Source organism: Acanthaster planci, linkage group LG04 (assembly GCF_054643075.1).
Source record: "Acanthaster planci isolate LZ-2023a linkage group LG04, COTS_SCS, whole genome shotgun sequence".
NCBI lineage: Eukaryota > Metazoa > Echinodermata > Asteroidea > Valvatida > Acanthasteridae > Acanthaster > Acanthaster planci.
In genome coordinates, this window is record NC_141780.1 from 21,743,943 (window position 1) to 21,762,074 (window position 18,132).

The 18,132-nt window shown below is 42.9% G+C and overlaps 2 protein-coding genes across 2 annotated transcripts; both read right to left on the reverse strand.

Annotated features, from left to right (window-relative positions):
• Positions 1-4,096: 4,096 nt before the first annotated feature.
• Positions 4,097-6,084, reverse strand: LOC110984087 (D(2) dopamine receptor-like). Its single transcript, XM_087136154.1, has one exon. It carries the CDS (start codon positions 6,079-6,081, stop codon positions 4,816-4,818), a length of 1,266 nt encoding a protein of 421 aa, XP_086992280.1. The 5' UTR covers positions 6,082-6,084; the 3' UTR covers positions 4,097-4,815.
• Positions 6,085-10,697: 4,613 nt separating this feature from the next.
• LOC147799483 (D(2) dopamine receptor-like) lies at positions 10,698-12,002 on the reverse strand. The gene has a single exon (XM_087135574.1). It carries the CDS (start codon positions 12,000-12,002, stop codon positions 10,755-10,757), a length of 1,248 nt encoding a protein of 415 aa, XP_086991700.1. The 3' UTR covers positions 10,698-10,754.
• Between the last annotated feature and the right edge of the window lie 6,130 nt (positions 12,003-18,132).

Genomic DNA, 18,132 nt, shown 5'->3' on the forward strand with positions numbered 1-18,132 from the left:
TTCTTATTACGTTGGATATTGTTTCCATGTACACGAACTGCCCGCAAGAAAAGGAATTATATCGGTTTTTCGATGCACTTGAAGAGGCCGATAACAGACTGCCTGCTGTACCGAAACCAACAAGAGCGCGCGCACGCTGTCTGTTAGAACTTATCATACATAGGATGCGTTCGATTAGCTTACACGTGTAAGTCAAACTTACACGAGAGCGTTCATTTAGCCATCACGTGATCCTCGTGCCTGCCCTGGTGTCAGCCACTACTACCCCTGCTGGCGAGCGGGTCTCTGGAGGCTGCCCGAGTGTAATGACGTCACGGATGGACTGTTCGTGCATGGACGTACATGATGGAACGTGGCGGGGACTTGACCTTTTTCCTAGAATGCCCTGGCAAGTACACTGCAGCGTTCGATTACCCTCATTTCGAGGCTTCCCTTCGTGTAACACTGGTGTATTCAGGGAAGCTAATCCAACGCACCCATAGGAATATATTCAAATTCAATAGCAGGTTTTCAGACAGAAAATTGGCGTGGCTATGGGAAGCGAGTGCAGCCCGGAAATATGCGACATAACCCTGTACAAATATGAGAAAGAAATCATTCTCCCTCGCAACCCTTCAATCGTGAGGTACATGAGACGACGTCCTTATAATATTCGACAGTAGTGAAGGCAAAGCCGGTGAACTCATTACTGTCCGAAATCTATCATTCACCCTACGCTTAAGTTTACGTCAGAGATTTCACACGACCAAGTAACTTTCCTCGATCTCGTCATATACAAAGGCAAATGATTTAGAACAGAAGGGAAACTGGACACTCGGGTAGCTACCAAAACACCGGATACATTTCAGTATCTTGCTCGAGATTCAGCCCACCCTGAGTCGGTATTTGGCGGACTGATCAAGGGAGAAGTTACGAGATATAAACGTATCTGCACACACTCTAAAGATTTTAAGGAGAAGGTTGAGTTCTTCACTGACAAACACATAAAATGTGGATACTCCCACGAAGACTTGTCCCTGCTCCCTCAGCAAGGTGAAACTCACAAGAACTTGAGCAGGCAGACTAGAAATGAAGAAAACGAGACTCCACTTGTCTTTGTCTTGCCCTACATTCCGCAAGTGCGACGCTCATCTTTAAAACAGGCCCTTCTCAAAAACTGGGAATTAATCGACAGTGATGAATATCTTAGTGCGCTCTTCCTATTAAACCAAACCCCTTATTGCCTACAAAAGACACAAAATATAAAGGATGACCTAGTACGGTCAAGGATTTATCGCTCCCCACTATCCTAACAAGAAGAAAAAAAGAACTAGATGTGGAGAACATTTAAATCCCAATATGAACTCCTTGAGGAACAAAATTAAGAAGTGTCAGTTAGGCATGGAATTCCACGCCAGAGAAACCTAAACTGGAATCCGCCTACTCCGATCATGCACTGGCTTGAGGAACAAGGACACAGACAAGGACCCTTTGCCATCGGTTGTCATAAAAAATACATGAATAAAAGAACCAGAAAAGGTGACTGATGAAGTGCGAAGAAAGGCACAGAAAATATTCTCTGCTTCCCCCCAACACAGAGGGAAAAAAAGCAGGTGGGACGGCATATTATCACCGGTATACATTAAATTATTTAGTGAATTAGAAACAAGAACCACAATATACACTGACGAGCCCCTGCGTCGCCTGGCTCCGGACACGGAGATTTAAAACTCCCGCTCTCTGGGAGACACCAGCCTAATGGGCCCGCGGGCGAGTTACGTATTGACAATTGTTACCCAACCACCTTCGTGACCTTGCATGGGACAAGTGACGACTTCCTAGTTAAGTATTGTACCCTGAAAATGAAGCGAACTTCACACAAACTTTGTCGAAGCTCTGATTTGTGTAAACGCTGGTATCTATACCAGTGTCTCAAAAACAGCATTAACCTAATAATCTCTCCATGCTGTCGCTAAAAAGGTACTCAAATACATCAGCAAACACACTGTTCATCCATGACGCTGTATAAAATCAAACAGTAAGAAAAGAGTGTGCAGTGGCCCTGTTAATGCTGATAACTAATCTCATCCACTCTTTGCGTTAAAAAGACCAATTTACGGCAGCAATCTTTTGGGAATAATCCTGGGAACCCCCCCCCCCATTAGCAAAGGGATAAAATCAATCAATTATTCCTTAAACCTTGCTTGCACAGACCGGTTTGCCTTATTTTCTTGGCCATAAAAACTTTATGTTTTACACTTCTTGTAAACCTGGGGAACAGTCCGGAGAAAACATAATTCATGGTGGCGGCCGTACTCCACTCAACCAGACTTAGACGTAGAGGCGACCTGTATGACTACGCCCCTTCCCTACACACACGTGGTGGCTGAACAAACGCTCTCGTCGAAGTTTGACTTACACGTGTAAAGCTAATCGAACTTACCTTTTATGTATATCCGGTTCGTAAGTGATGACTGTACTTCGTCACAAAGGCGGATGTCGAATCCCCCTCAGGTCATCGGTGATACTGTCTGGAAGACTGATGAATCGTTTGTATCCATCAGTTCCTTTCTTCAAGATCAAGAGCCATTTGTCTGAAATGCGGTTCGTTTTTCGTGCGGATTCAAATTTCCGCACAGAGTCCGACAGCGGTCAAAAATGAGATGTCCGGATTTGGGGCATGGCATACACATACATACACATACCCCTGGATACGAGTGCGTTTCGGTACGAGTCAACTTTTACTGCGTTGCATTAATACGTACAATGACGTCAAATCGCCCCACTAGAAAGGCACAAACAAAAACTTCCCGTTCTCATTCATGCGGTTTCCTTCTTGCATGATACTTTCTCATTACAGCGTTCATGATATTTCTCACCCTTCACAAGTAGACAAATGTCAGGGAAAACCCGGCAAAACTGAAAAAGACCTCTTAGATGCTCCCTGTCACTATTATATAGTGACAGGGAGCTAGCCGCGGGTTTACGTGTGCGATTAGCCCTGAAAATTTGGATGCTGAATATTAAAATTTTTGTCAGGTCAATAGCATTGCTTCAACATGAAATACGTGTCAGCAGGGAGGCAAATAAAACACCGGTACCTTTCCTTGCTAAGCCTCTGTTGATCACAGTGTGGTCCTTTATTTTTCAGTGATTATCATCGATAAATCAATTTATTTCAAATCAGTGGTTAATGTGTTACGTTTTAGATATCTGGACAATTTATGGTGACGTTATTTTAGGTAACGAAACAGAAAAGGCAAAAAATGCTATCGTCTCCTGCTTGATTTGTGCATGGAGCGGGCATTGTTTCCTCATTTACATACACCCGGCAGAATTCTGCTAGATTCATTACCCGCTACCGGTCCCTACGTTCGGAGGACGTCTGTAAGACGTCTGGAGACTACGTACGGGATGGGAACCAGTCGATACTCTAGAGTACCCAGTACCGAAGGGTGCATTCCAGCGAGATACTCCAATGGGTACCCCATTTGTTTGCACCCGTTGGTCTTTATAAGAGAGATCAACGTTTGCACCGTCTGCGTCATAGTGTCTATGGTTTGCACTAAACTTCCTGGTTCAAAATGAAGTCACTCTTTGGTATTCTGCAGAAGGACCACACACGCAAAAAAAACGGACATGAGTGAAACCTCCAACAAGTTGAGCACGAACGAATCTTGTGGCACACCCTTTTCAAAATCGGTGAAATGGTTCAGATGAGAGTGACAATGATTTTCTTATACATGTATTTACATTTCTTGGAGGTGATTGTGCATGCATGAACTCCAAACGGCTGACTGTGTATTGTCATTATAATTCTAGCCACATTAAAGTGCAGGTCTATAATGCCACTAAAACGTTAATGAGCGGGTTGGTATCCAGGGTAACTGAGGTGAATTCAAGTTAAATCCATGATTAATCCCGTTCAATTCTTATTGTATATACAAAAAACTGACAGTGACGAATTGAGCTGAGGCAAAAGTCAAGTGGTGATAAGATTTATTATCTTTTCAGACTATAATTAACTGTTGTTTATCATTGTTCTGCGCGAAGATTTATGTGGAAAATGGCAAAAAAGATCGAGTGCAGTTACGATTTTGAGCGCATAGGATGATTTTGAGTGCACGAAATAAAGAACTTAAATTATATTTTGAAATTGAATGAATTGTGAAATTATAATTCTGAGTTTGCTCTAATCGTATAGCCGTTTGGGGGGCTCCGTATAAGCATTTTTACCAAGGCAATGTCATTTGCACTCAAATCATGTACTTCAGTGACTCCAGTCTAGGAACTCGAATGGGAGTCGCTTCGACTCGAGTCATTACAACTGGTTTAGATGACAACCCATTTTCCTTCCATGTCACATTCATCATCTAATTCAATCGATCAGACAGCCAAGTCTGCCGTCTTCAAACAGTGATTTGAAATTCTTCGGAAAAATGGAAAAATGTTATGAGGGTCCTCCGTGTGGATTCCTACTATGCGCTTTTACACTCACCTATAGAATCCCCGAAGCATTCCCTGTTTTGTGAAAGGATTTGAAAATGCAAGAAAGCCCAAAACACTGAATGATGCCTTCCTTGCGGCATCATAGGTACAACGTCCTTTATTGTGTGGCAAAACATGGACAGGTTTAGAGTTTTAAGAAGGTTCATTTTTCGATACACATAACACTAACGGATGTCAAGTACACGTATTACTGAACATTGAAGAAGAGAATGTTCGAAGTACAAGAAGTGCGTCTAAGATAAATTCACTACCTAGACCTTTAACAACACTGATTTACAACCCACCCCCTTAAAAGGAGCTTACACTTCCGTGTAACTTTCCACGGAATTAATCTGAACAAAGTTTGATATTACAAAGCTCTTTTTTAAAATCTTGTCGGAATCGTCTATTTGCCAGTCCATAGATCAACGGATTAATTGCACTGTTGATATATAGAGCTAAACTGAACACGTTGAATATCTTCAGAACTACGGTATTGACTGCTGCACCAGTACGTAGTGCCAGAATCAAATTGGCCTCGATAATGTAAGGTAGCCAGGTCAGGATGAACACCAGGCTAGTGATGAAGAGCATCCTGGTTGTTTTACGCTGCAGGACTGCTCCACCGGGCCTTTGGGGGACTTGTTGTATCCCAAAGCTTCGCCGTCGGCGGAGCTGATTGTTTTTACCAGTAGGACGTTGATCTTCCCTCCATTTGGGCGTGTCTTGGTTGTTTTGGCTGAAACAGTTCTCAGCTGGTTGTTTTCTGGACAAATCGAGAATTGCATCACTGGATGGGGTGTCTGCATTGTTCGTTTTTGCCTGTTTGGAATGAGAAGTGCCTGGATGATGGGAGGCAGGAGACACTTTTTTGTCGACACTTGGGTATGTCGACAGGCGCGGAATAGGCTGGTCGACACTGGCCTCAGCAAATTCACCTGGTTGTTCGGCTGTGTCTGGCAAATTTACAGAGCACTTGCTGATGACGCATAATGAGTCCTGGACTGTCGTGGGTGGCCAATCGGCACAAACTCTAACGTGTTTCTGGACGGTCTTGTAAACTTTTCCGTAAGACATTACGACCACCGCGGTCAGCGTTACTGCAACAAGAGTATCTAATGCTACCCTCGTCTGGAACAAGACGGGTTCCGATTGGTTGTTGCTACTTAAAAACGATGGTATCGTGATCGCAAACGACAGCACGAATGCAACACACGCGGCTGTCTTACTCCTTCTGGGGGTTAAGAAACGCCTTTGTGGGCGGCATATGCAGTCGTAGCGATCCAGTGCAATGAGCATCGTGATAAAAACTGAAAAAATGACGATCGCATCCTCAAAATCGTCAAACAAACTAAAGATCAGATTACTCTGACGGCTGTCACCAGCCAGAGCTAAGACCTTCTCTGTTAAAAAGACGAATCGTAATATGCAGACGGCCAGGTCAGCCGCGGCTAAAGCCATGACTAAGATATGGGTGTTGGTCTTACGCGTCTTGGTCCAGTAGACACGGAGGATGAGGCAGTTACCAGGTACGCCAAAAAGGATCAGGAATGAGCTTACAATTACGACCGACAAGTCGTAGACGAACGAATCCTTCCATACACCGATGGACATTTCGGTAAAATTAGAGATATTATCCATGGCTACACCCCAAAATAATAAAGATTGACGACTTTATTTCTGCAGTGGGCAAAGTGCTTGCTGGTGATTTTGGCGCACAACAAAACTCGTACCGCTCCTTCCATGGATTGTACTGGGTTTGGACGCTCCAGAGTGAAGTGTTGATGTCACAGGAGCCCTAATGGAATTGGTTTCCACGGTAACTAAATGGAAAACCTTTGTGCGTGGTTTTTTTACTTGGATGGACCAGTATGTGAGGCTAAATGTCGCTGAAATAACTCTGACAAAAGCCCACAAGTGGCAAACCTGACTGATGTTATGCTAGTGTTTAGATTTCACCAAGGAGCACTTCTGTAGTTAGCTAATGCAAAATGAAGATGAAATACTATGATTTTATGGATGTATGTGAAGCTAAAAGCATGGCACTAGCTATCAAGGTTAATTATTGACCCAAATGCCAATACAAGGAAGAAATGCCGGAAACATTCGAGCGCCCGCGCGCAGGTGATCTTTGTTTTCATGGCAGGAGTTGGAAATATTTGAATTTAGTTAAGGTCAGTATTGAACTTTTAGGATTGCCACTGCAGAAATGAGCTCTATGAAAAAAAATCAGTTTTTGGTAACGTTTTTTTCTGTTTTGTCCATTGAATTTAAGATTATTACAGTGACATTGTCGGGAAAATGAAATTATCTTTCTTTATTTTTTCGACTCTCTGAAAACGAAGATAATAATGTACATCTTAAACCTTTGACAAAGCGATCAAAAGCCCATATGGTGCAACTGGTTGGGGGTAGCGTCAAGGGGAAGCTGGGAGGAATTCCGGTCTGAGCCCGCCCCCTTCCCCAACCACGATAAGTCCTGGCTGTACACCACTGGATAGACATGTTAGTTCCCGCAATGCCTTGCGTGACAGAACGCGCACACAACCCATGGAGTCGAGGTTTGTCTGGCATTCGCTTATCACCCAGCGCCCGAACAGGGTTTATTGTACAACGTGTGTCATACGTCGTCAGTCAGTTAGTCTTGATTTCAAGACGTTAGTGCTTGATAGCGGACACCCTGCATAGTGCGCCCCCTAGCGACTCACAATTAGACTGTGCGCCAGCTCGCACTAACGACTTGGGAATCTTGCAGCAGCGTTTTAACTTGTTCTTTATTTTTTTCCCTCGGCTTTCCAAGAGAACCCATCAGCATTCGCTAAATTGCATGCATAATAAATTCCGATGACCTGAATAATACACCATGGTAAGGTCACATGCATCATGGCTGTCTGCAGTCCCGTCAGCACAGACGTTCGTACGGAGTTAGCTCGGAATAGGCCTGGGTCATGACAGAGGATGCTGTTCTCGATGACCCATAATCATGTACAGTCTGTATGCCCTCCCCAGCTAACTAAAGCATCCTTAGAGACCGTGTAGACCTTCACCTTCAAGAACGGAGTACCCGGACTGCAAGTTGGTTGTCATTTTCTTGCTGCACGTGTAGGTTTAGGTGTCGCTTGTGTGAGTAATTTGGCCTCATCAGGCCCAGCATGCTCATTGTGAGTTGCAAAAAAAGAGAGAATGTATTTCTTGCGTGGTGTCAGACATTAGACAACGATTTTGTTTTCCCAATTTTTCTGCCTCAGATATCGCAAACATGATGCGATGTAGCACATCTGTAGTCCCCGACGATATCTTTTGGAAGAGTGGCAATTTCATGGAGTGAAAAATATGTCTAACATGTCACAAATCCTTTCCTACAAACCAGACACTATCGACAGGGTACTTACCGCCATGTTGTTCGAACTTCGAAGTACATGTACATAATTATAATACCAAGGCTACAAATACTGAATACGATCGGTCATTTGCATACATCTGCTGCACCCCCGGACCCATTCCTGCAAGATTCCCAAGACGTTAGTGAGAGTAAGTAAAAACAAGTTGTGCGAGGGCGCTCTTAAACAGAAATAAAACAACTATCGACCACTTACCTCTTGGGCCAAGACTACCACTGTTAGTAGATGAGCTGATTGGCTGAGTACAAACCGTTGCAAGATTCGTCAACTCGGGATTTCTAAATTCACAGTACAGTAATAAGTGGACACAGGAGGGTTTGAAGCAAGTAACGCCGCGCAGCCTCCAAATCCAAAGCATAAACGCAGACAACGTCAAAGAGGATCCCGACTTGGTCAAGTCTAAGCGTCGGCTACATGATAAAAACATGACAATGGTACAGTCTTCTCACCAAGTATCACTGATCACGTGTCTTTTGGCGATACATTTCAAATTATTGGTTATCTTGATCAATTTTGGATGAACGAATGAAGTGTAGTGAGAATATTCTCAGCAAGGAGGAAGAAACAGAAAACGAGAAATGTGTTGTGGACAAACACACTTTCTTCGGCCCTGGTTTTATTTTTTCTCAAACCTGAAAAAAACCAGTTAAGAAATTCTTGATGAAGTACTTACAAGCTTTAAGGACAAGTGCATATGAACTAAACAATACAAACATTGGTCCGTAGAATATTTAACATCCATGTCATCCCAACAAATGTGACATGACTAGTTACCATGAACCGCCATCAGATGAAATGAATTTCAATCTTGAACCCTTCCCTATCTAGCAATTTGCAAAGTTTCAACCCAACCGGACATGTAGGCCTACTTCACGAGATACAACACTTTAAATAGTCATGGTAAAACATACTGCCAAAATTTGTGTTCCGACTACCTTCACTACAACAATAGTGAAGCCGAAGCAGCTAAATATCGAATTGATAACCGCCGCTTGTGTAAAGCATTGAGCAAAAATTTACCCACAATGCTGTGCCTGTCGTTAACTGTGACCCCCGTGTGACGTATTTCATTCACTAAAATCTATGCAAGGTCATCAGCCCCTCCCAGCGCCCCATTCGGGATCGGGCACTGGGTGACGAGCGAAGGTCCGGCAGCGACTTACTACAAAAAATTAGGACACATGGTAGCATTTCCAGCACGGCAACTAATACATAAAGTAGTTTTCCTCTTTTTGAATAAGTGATCATTTACAATTTTAATCCATGTTTAGATGATAAGTCTATATGTTGAATGACGCTCTTTTCAAAACTTCAATATATACTCTCTGATTACGACTGACGAGACAGTGTGTAGCCTCAGCCATCGATAATTGGGTTTTGATTAGAATTTGGCTCATCCATTCATTCATTTCTGTGTACCCTTTCCACTTAATGACGCCGACGGTTTCAGTAGACGAATCACAGTCAAAATAAGGCTGTTCGATTAAAGCTATATTGCCGCCCTGTCTTGACAAGGCAAGTATTTCTTTGGGGATTCGCAAAGTGATGAAATTTTGTCTGTTTTGGCACATCAGTAGTAGGCCTTGTTGAAAACGTCTAAGGTTGACACAATCAAAAATAGAAGACTGGTCATGAGGTAGGCATGCATATGAAAATGAAAATAAATTGCACCATCCCTCAGTGCCGCTTTTTGTTGAACAAAATGACAGCTCGCCTACAGCGGTATCACGGGAAAGGCTAAACTTTTCAGAGCACTGCAAGCTGTTGAATACGACATTGCTTTTCGACAATTAAAATACTTGAACAAAGAGAAGCTGAGGAAGAAAGTCGCAATTTGAAATAAGTGAATAAGGAAGCTATATGTTTTGAAATGCGTCTTTCAGCGTGGCATGCATAAATATTTATTGATGTTAAGGTCCTTCAGCGTTTTACTTTTAATTTGTCAAAGTTACTGAGTGACTACTATCCTTTAGAAATGAAGAGGGTGTGTCATGCAGTATTAAAGACAGCATTTGTGATATTAAAATTGCAGAGTCTGGTTAACAAAGGTCTTTTCTGGAGTCTTGTTGTAATCCCCTATTCAATAGTCCGGGCCTTTAGGGACTTGATGCTCAAAGTTACCTAAACCCTGGACGAGACTGCTCTTTTATACCAGCGTGGTGCTGATCTTTTTCCCAATGACACGCCTCAAAGTCTCGATTTGTTTTCTTCTTGGTTGAAACTTTCCTCAGTTTTCTCTCAGACCAAATCACCATGCGACCTTGCTAAGCCCACTTGCATACCCAAGTTTTACTGTCATTTAGGTATGAAAGTTTGTCATTTTTTGTAGAAGTTAACATGATCATCGTTTTAAGATATTGTTTGTTCACTGTCGTCATTCTGAGAATCAAACCAAGATGCATGACTAATATAAGTTTTTGTTACTTCAGTCACATTTACATCCTGTTTGTAATTGTATTTCAGGCCCGCCTTATGGATAGTTCGACGTACTATACTAGTCAAGTAAAGACACACGCAGATTAGTTTTAATAGTTCGATCTATATGCACTCTTTAAGATAATCCTAAGTCTTGAGAGATGTAGCACTCACGGTATAATACGGGCAATTCACAAAAATGCGCCACCAAGATTTGCAACGCGTTGGCCAATCACAATGCGCGAAATCTGTCGACCCAATGCGCTTTCGGAAAGGGTCGACAAATTTCGCGTGTTGTGATTGGTCAACGCGTCACAAACTCTTGAGGGCGCACTCTTGTGAATTACCCGTATTCAACAAGACTTACTCCAGTTCACTAGCAGTTCATTGCAACCTTCTGTCATTGTCGTTGAATAAAGTCATTGTAAAACATACTGCCATGTAACCATAACTATGTGACCTTCCGCCGAATTAATCTGAAGAAAGTTTGATCTTACAAAGTTTTTTTTTAAAATCTTGTCGGAATCGTCTATTCGCTGGTCCATAAATCAACAGATTGGTTGCATTGTTAAAATACAGAGCTAAACTGAACACACTGAATGTCTCCAGAAGTGTGGTATTGACGGATGCACCGGCGTATTGTGCCAGAGTCAACTCGGCCAGGATAATGTAAGGTAGCCAACTCAGGATGAACACTAAGCTAGTGATGAAGAGCATCCTGGTCGTTTTACGCTGTAGGACTGCTCCACGGGGCCTTTGGGGGACGTGTTGTATCCCAAAGCTCCGCCGTCGGCAAGGCTGTCTGTTTTCACAAGAAGCACGGTCATCCGTCTTCGATGTAAGTGCCTCTTGGTTGTTTCGGCTGAAACACTTCTCAGTGGCCAAATCGTAAATGACATTTGACAGTGAGTCTGCATGGTTGACTTTTGTCTGGTTGGAATGTGAAGTGCTTGGATGGTCGGAGGCAGAAGATACGTTTTTGTCGACACCTGGATGTATCGACAGGCTCGTCATGGGCTTGTCGACATTTGCAATACCAGATTTATCCGATTGTTGGGCTGTTTCTGGTAAATTTACGGACCACTTGCTGACACCTTTCAATGAGTCCTCGGCTGGCATCGGTGGCCCATCAACGCCAACTCTGACGTGTCTCCGTATGGTTGTGTAAACTTTTCCGTAAGACACTAGAATCGCCAGAGTCATTGGCACCAAAGCCACAGTCTCTAATGCTACCTTTGCCTTGAATAGGACGGGTGCCGACCAGTCCTTGATTCTTAAAAACGATGGTATGGCGATCACAAACGACACCACTAATGCAACACACGCGGCGGTCTTACTCCTTCTGGGATTTAAGAAACGCCTTTGTGGGCGGCATATGCAGTCGTAACGATCCAGTGCAATGAGCATCGTGATAAAAAGTGAACAAGCGACGGTCACACTATCAGTTACTTCACTAAAACTTAGGACCAGACTGTTTTCACGCTTACTAGTAAAAGCTAAGGCCGTCTCCATTAACGCGGGAAATTTCAATAAGCAGACGGTCAGATCTGCCCAAGCCAAGGCCATGATCAGGACATGGGTGCTAGTCTTACGCGTCTTGGTCCAGTAGACACGGAGGATGAGGCAGTTACCAGGCACACCAAAAAGGATCAGGAACGAGCTCACAATTACGACTGACAAGTCGTAGACGAACGAATCCTTCCATACATCGATGGACATTTCGGTGAAATTGGAGATATTATCCATGGCTACACCCCAAAATAATAAAGATTGACGACTTTATTTGTGCAGTGGGCAAAGTGCTTGCTGGTGATTTTGGCGCACAACAAAACTCGTACCGCTCCTTCCATGGACTGTACTGGGTTTGGACGCTCCAGAGTGAAGTGTTGATGTCACAGGAGCCCTAATGGAATTGGTTTCCACGGTAACTAAATGGAAAACCTTTGTGCGTGGTTTTTTACTTCGATCGAACACTATGTGACGCTAAATCTTGCTGAAATAACTCTGACAAAAATCCACAAGTGGCAAACCTGACTAATGTTATGCTAGTGTTTAGATTTCACCAAGGGGCACTTCTGTAGTTAGCTAATGCAAAATGAAGATGAAATACTATGATTTTATGGATGTATGTGAAGCTAAAAGCATGGCACTAGCTATCAAGGTTAATTATTGACCCAAATGCCAATACAAGGAAGAAACGCCGGAAACATTCGAGCGCCCGCGCGCAGGTGATCTTTGTTTTCATTGCAGGAGTTGGAAATATTTGAATTTAGTTAAGGTCAGTATTGAAATTGAGCTTTTAGGTTTGCCACTGCAGAAATGAGCTCTATGAAAAAATCATGCTGTACAACCCGAGAACGTTTGATGCGTTTATAAACTAAACACACTGAACATTTGAACACGCGGTGTGTTTAACATGAACGTGTTTAACATACAAAGTGTTTATCGTCGGGACATTAAACGCCTGTTTAGAGCAGCTTAAAACGTGAATCCCATTATGCTTCGCCAGTACTCTTAGTGCCGATGAAATTCGAATCTGATATTGTAAGTGGTTAATTTAAGCTGATATAACGCAGACACGAATAGGCACATGCGCAGTATGTACACGCACGTGCATGCGCACTTCCGATCTCCCCCCCCCGCACGTCTGCTGGCTGTTATTAGTTGCAAATGTACAGAAATCAGAGAAATCGTTTCTTACACAGGTTTGTACGAAAGCCAAATCGTGCCAAGGAAGTCTCAATTTTCAGCCTAACGCTAATTCGTTTTAACGAATTACTCATCCAAAATAACGAATTACTAATCCAAAATAACGTATTACTAATTCAAAATTATACAAATACAGCTTGATTTATTTCGGGAAAACAGTGTTGTATGACTTGAGTCCAGGACTTGGACTCGAGTCACATTTTTCATGACTCGGACTCGACTCGAGTCACATTGGATAATGACTCGGACTCAGACTAGACCACGATGACTTGGACTTGAGCTTGGAGACTTGTGACTCGAGTCATGTGTTGTCTTAAGTTTAAACATATTTACCGCCTTTTTGGATACGCCGTCGAAAAATTAATTCATATGCACCTGTGCTATCACTGGTTTGTTTGCCTGGATCGTCGCGTTGCACATTTTCAACTTCGCGCATTTATGTTAGGCTTAAATAATCCACTGATGAGTCACCCAGACACGTCATATTTCGTATCCACAAACTGTGTGGCAGTAATCAGACTACACGCTGGGCGACACTTGTTATTTACGGGTACAGTCCACTAATTCAAGTCGCACTGAAAACAGTGTAAAATCAGCACTGTTCAGGGCCCAATCACATGCATACCAACATCCTTGAGATTTCAGATACACAAATGAAATTATTATCTAGTCCCTAATCTTTCAATTTCTTTTCAATGTTTTTGTGGGTTTTTCAATTACAATTTTAATTATTCCCATAAAACAAATCACCCCCGAAAAGCGATGTTTTCGAAGTCCGATTGCAGCCATTTTTCAAGTGGCAACTCTCAACTTCATCGGGCACTTAAGACCATTTCGCAACCGTAGTTTTTAGCCATTCTGCTCCCATATGACAGCTCAAAGACCCAGGGAGTTGATCCTGGCAACGATTTACACAACCTCACCATTTTGGGGGCCAAACAATCTCCTTTTTCGAAAGATATTGTGGGGGGGTACTTTTAATGCTAATGAGCTGGCCAGAAATTTTGATGTATGATGATGTGTCAAGATGTATTTTGCGTTGGATAGATGTTAATTCATAATGGGTTTTGCCCTTACCAACGTATGTGTTAATAAACACTGTATACTCAGTGTTTGTCCGAGAGCTTGCAAAAAAATTCACCAGCTTCCTCGGGTGGGACTCGAACCCACGACCTCCTGCCTACTAGTGCACACGTCTTAACCATTCGACCACCGAGCTTGCAGTGGGCGGCTGGCCGGTCCGAGTCAGGTGTAGCAGCAGGTACTGCGAACGATTTCAAGATGTATTTTGCGTTTGGGAGATGTTAATTTAGCACTGAGTTTACAGTGTTTATTAATACATACGTTGGGTAAGGGCAAAACCCGTTATAAATTGGATTAGTGGTCTGCACCCTTTACACGCGAGTACGGACGTACATATCAGCCTCATAGTCTCAAGAACTAGTCGCAAATATGAACACTTTTAACGAAATGGCCAGACTCGCATGTAAATAAAAAATGACTGGCCTTCACTGAGCGTGTGAAGTTGCTGGGGCCTGGGCGAAGCGGTTGTGGTGTTGGTATGGTCGTTTTCAAGAAAGACTGGATTCGGCTCAGGACTTAGAATTTAAGTTTAAATGATGGATGATTTCCATAAGCAAAAAAGTACCCAAAACTTTTCCAGAGGACAACCTCATTAACTGGTTTATCTAAAGTGTTACAACTGAGTTCGAATGCCCCATTTTCAAGACAATCGTGTTCAGTCATGCATGATAGGAGGGAAACCATCAAGGTATCATTAGAAAGAATACTGCTTCTACTTTTCGGAGGTCCTTATACATTATAATCAAATCTCATGCATTTTTTGGGCATATTAACCCCTTTCCTCAGGGTTTGTTTATTTTTTTGGCGGGGGACACCCTGTATATTTACGCATCTAGGTTCCAAAGGGATTTTTTGGTCCTACCAGAAAAACTACCGCACGGCAGCAAGGTGGATACTCTTTGGTTATGACGTCAGGTACCTGAGCTGCTGGTCGGGTATCATTAAACACAAATGCGTTTATAATACGCGCGATTCACAATAGTGCGCCACCAAGAGTTTGCAACACGTTGGCCAATCATAAGGCGCAAAATTTGTCGACCCTTTCCTAACGCGCATTGGGTCGACAAATTTCGCGCATTGTGATTGGCCAACGCGCTGCAAACTCTTGGTGGCGCGATATTTTGAAACGCCCGAATTAGAAAGTGTTTAAAAAACCTAATATATGCTAAACACATAGCATAAACATACATTGCGGTTATTAAATGAACAGCGTGTTCAGCGTATAAACATTACAGATTTGCGTTTTATTTGCATTTAGAAGTTAAACACGTGGGTTTTACAGTGTGTAGTTTTTGGAAACGTTTATTTCAATCTGTTTTGTACGTTGAACTTAAGATTATTGCTGTGACGTTATCGGGGAAAATGTAATTACGTTTCTCTCCTTTTTTGACTTTCTGAAAACGAAGAACTTCTTAAACATTTGATAGAGTCATCAAAGTCCCACATGGCGCAACTGGTTGGGGGTAGCGTCAAGGGGGAGGTTGGGGGAATTCTGGTCCGATCCCACCCCCTTGCACAACCACGATAAGTCCTGGCTGTACACCGCTGGATAGACATAGCCGTAGCTCTGGCTAGCCTGTGCAGACACGGCCTCAGGGATGCAGAGGCCTACAACAAGTGATAATTTCTCCCGAGGTCATTAGCATAAAAAGTGAAACAGGAGATTGTGTGGCCGGAAAATGGTGGAATTGTGCAAATATAGGCCACGATAGACTCCCTGTTCTGAGAGCATCCATCCGAATGGCAGAGTTGGTAAAACACCAGTACTGTCAGATTGAATGTTTGTGAGTCCTCAATTAGTTGGTTTTACACTGCGGGACTTAAACTAGTGCACCTCCTTGGTCTAGCAGCAGTCTCGTTCCCATAGGTAGGTGCGATCTTGCCCGCGCCATGTTGGTTCTCACTATGCGCCAATGGCAATGTTTACGCACGGGCAAAGCGTTGGCTACATGATTCACGGCTTCGAGACAATCACTAAGTGTCACTGATCTCACGTCTTTTGGCGATATATTTCAAAGCATCATGAACGAATAAAGAGTAGTGAGAATATTTTGAGCAATGAGGAAGAAAAAGAAAAATATCGAATGGATAAGCACCGCTTGTGTAAAGCATTGAGCGAGCTCGCTCGCCTGGCAGAAATTTACGCATAATGCTCTGCGCGTCGTTAGCTGTATGTGACCCTCTGTGACGTATTTCCGTCCCTAACATTTATGCAAGGCCACCAGCCCTTCCCAGTGCCCTGTTCGGGCGCTGGGTGACGAGCGAAGGGTCCGGCAGCGACTTCTGCAAAAACTTAGGGCATATGGTGGTGTTTCCGACGTGGAGACTAGCAACAAGGAATTCTCCTCTTTTTTGAATACGTGATTATTTACAATTTTTATCCATGTTTAGATGGTAAATCGATGTTGAATGGTGCTCTGTCTGGAATTTCGATATTGTATGCTGTGATTACGATTGACGGGACGGCGTAGCAGCAGCCATCGGTAATTGGTTTTTGATTACAGTTTAGTTTATCAATCGTTTCCTTTCTGTTGACTCTGTCCCTTAATCGCGGTTCCAGCGCACACATGACGGTCAAAATAAACGTGTTCGACTAACGCTTTATCGCCGTCCTTGTCTTGGCACATGCAATCATTTCTTTGGCGATTCGCAATAATGTTCTGTCCAGTTTTTGATAGGATTGATTTTTCAGCCTTATTTTAAATCTCCCAGGTTAGCACCATCAAAATGAGAAGACTGGTCTTGAAGGTTGAATGCGTAATGTATAAGCTAATTAGGAAAAAATTTGCAGTCCCTGCCACTTTGTCGTTGAACAATATCACAGCTAGCTACGGCGGTTTTGCGAGAAAGGCTACTTTCAAGCCACTGCATGCTGTTGAATACAACATTGCTGTTTTACGAATAAGGTACTTTAGCAACAGAAAGTAAATTTGACAAAGAAAGTGTTAATTTGAAATACTTTAATAATGACGCTGCGGTTTTTGAAACGTGTGTTCTAATCTCAAGTCTATTAAACACTTTTGATGCATAAATATTTATTATTTTAAAATAAATATTGTACTTTTAATTTGTAAAGTAAAAGTGGCTACTGTCACTTCGCAATAAAAAGGATTTGTCAAACATTATTAACCCTAAAAGAGCAGGGGCGGAATGCGCCCCCAACAGTTTTGAACGACCCTTTGCCGTCATTTTGACACCAATATTGTGAAAATCGGACATAGGCCTACCGTTCTTGCACAGCGCGCATTTTTTCCCGGACGGGTCAGTCAGAAACGTATACTTTTCCAATGCACGCGGGCTGGAACACAAGTAGCCTTGAACTTCAAAATGACTATAAAAGCAAAACCGTACGTCTCATTGAGTTCCAATTTCATTTTTAAAATGATAAGGAGTGGCTTTACGTGCATGCCAAGTTTTTTTTTAAGCAAACAAGGCACAGCCGACTGTTTAGAAGTGGAATCTTCCCCTGGCTGTGAGACGGGCCAAAATAACTCGGCTCTTTTAGGGTTAAAGACAAAGTTAAAATAAAACAGAGTCCTGTTTAACCGAAGGTCTTTCCAGGAGTCGTGTCGGAATCCTCTACATGTATTTGACAGTCTGGGCTTTCATGGGACTTGGTGTTCAACGTTACCTGGCCCTTGTCGAGACCGCTCTTTTGTACTGGCGTGGTGCTGATCTTTTTCAAATGACACGCCTGAAAGTCTTGACCTGTTTTCGGCTTGGTTTATATTTTCATCAGTTTCCTTTTAGATTAGCTTCCCAGTGACATTTCTTCAAGGATCGCCCCGGCTGTCGATTTTGAAACTTTCTTTGTTCTGTTGGTTTGGAATATAACCGACTGGTCGGTAGAAATCACTGTATTGTCCACTATATGGGTGTCCACATGAGTTTGTCGACACTGGATTTATCAAAGTTCCAGATGGCTTCGTAAAATTTTGCCGTAACATGACGATCGTCAGGAACACAGTCAGGAAAGAAACGATTTGGAATGCTCCAAGCTTTGTTTAAACCTGAACAGCATTTGACAGATTCCTGGTTTCTAATAAGAACGGGATGT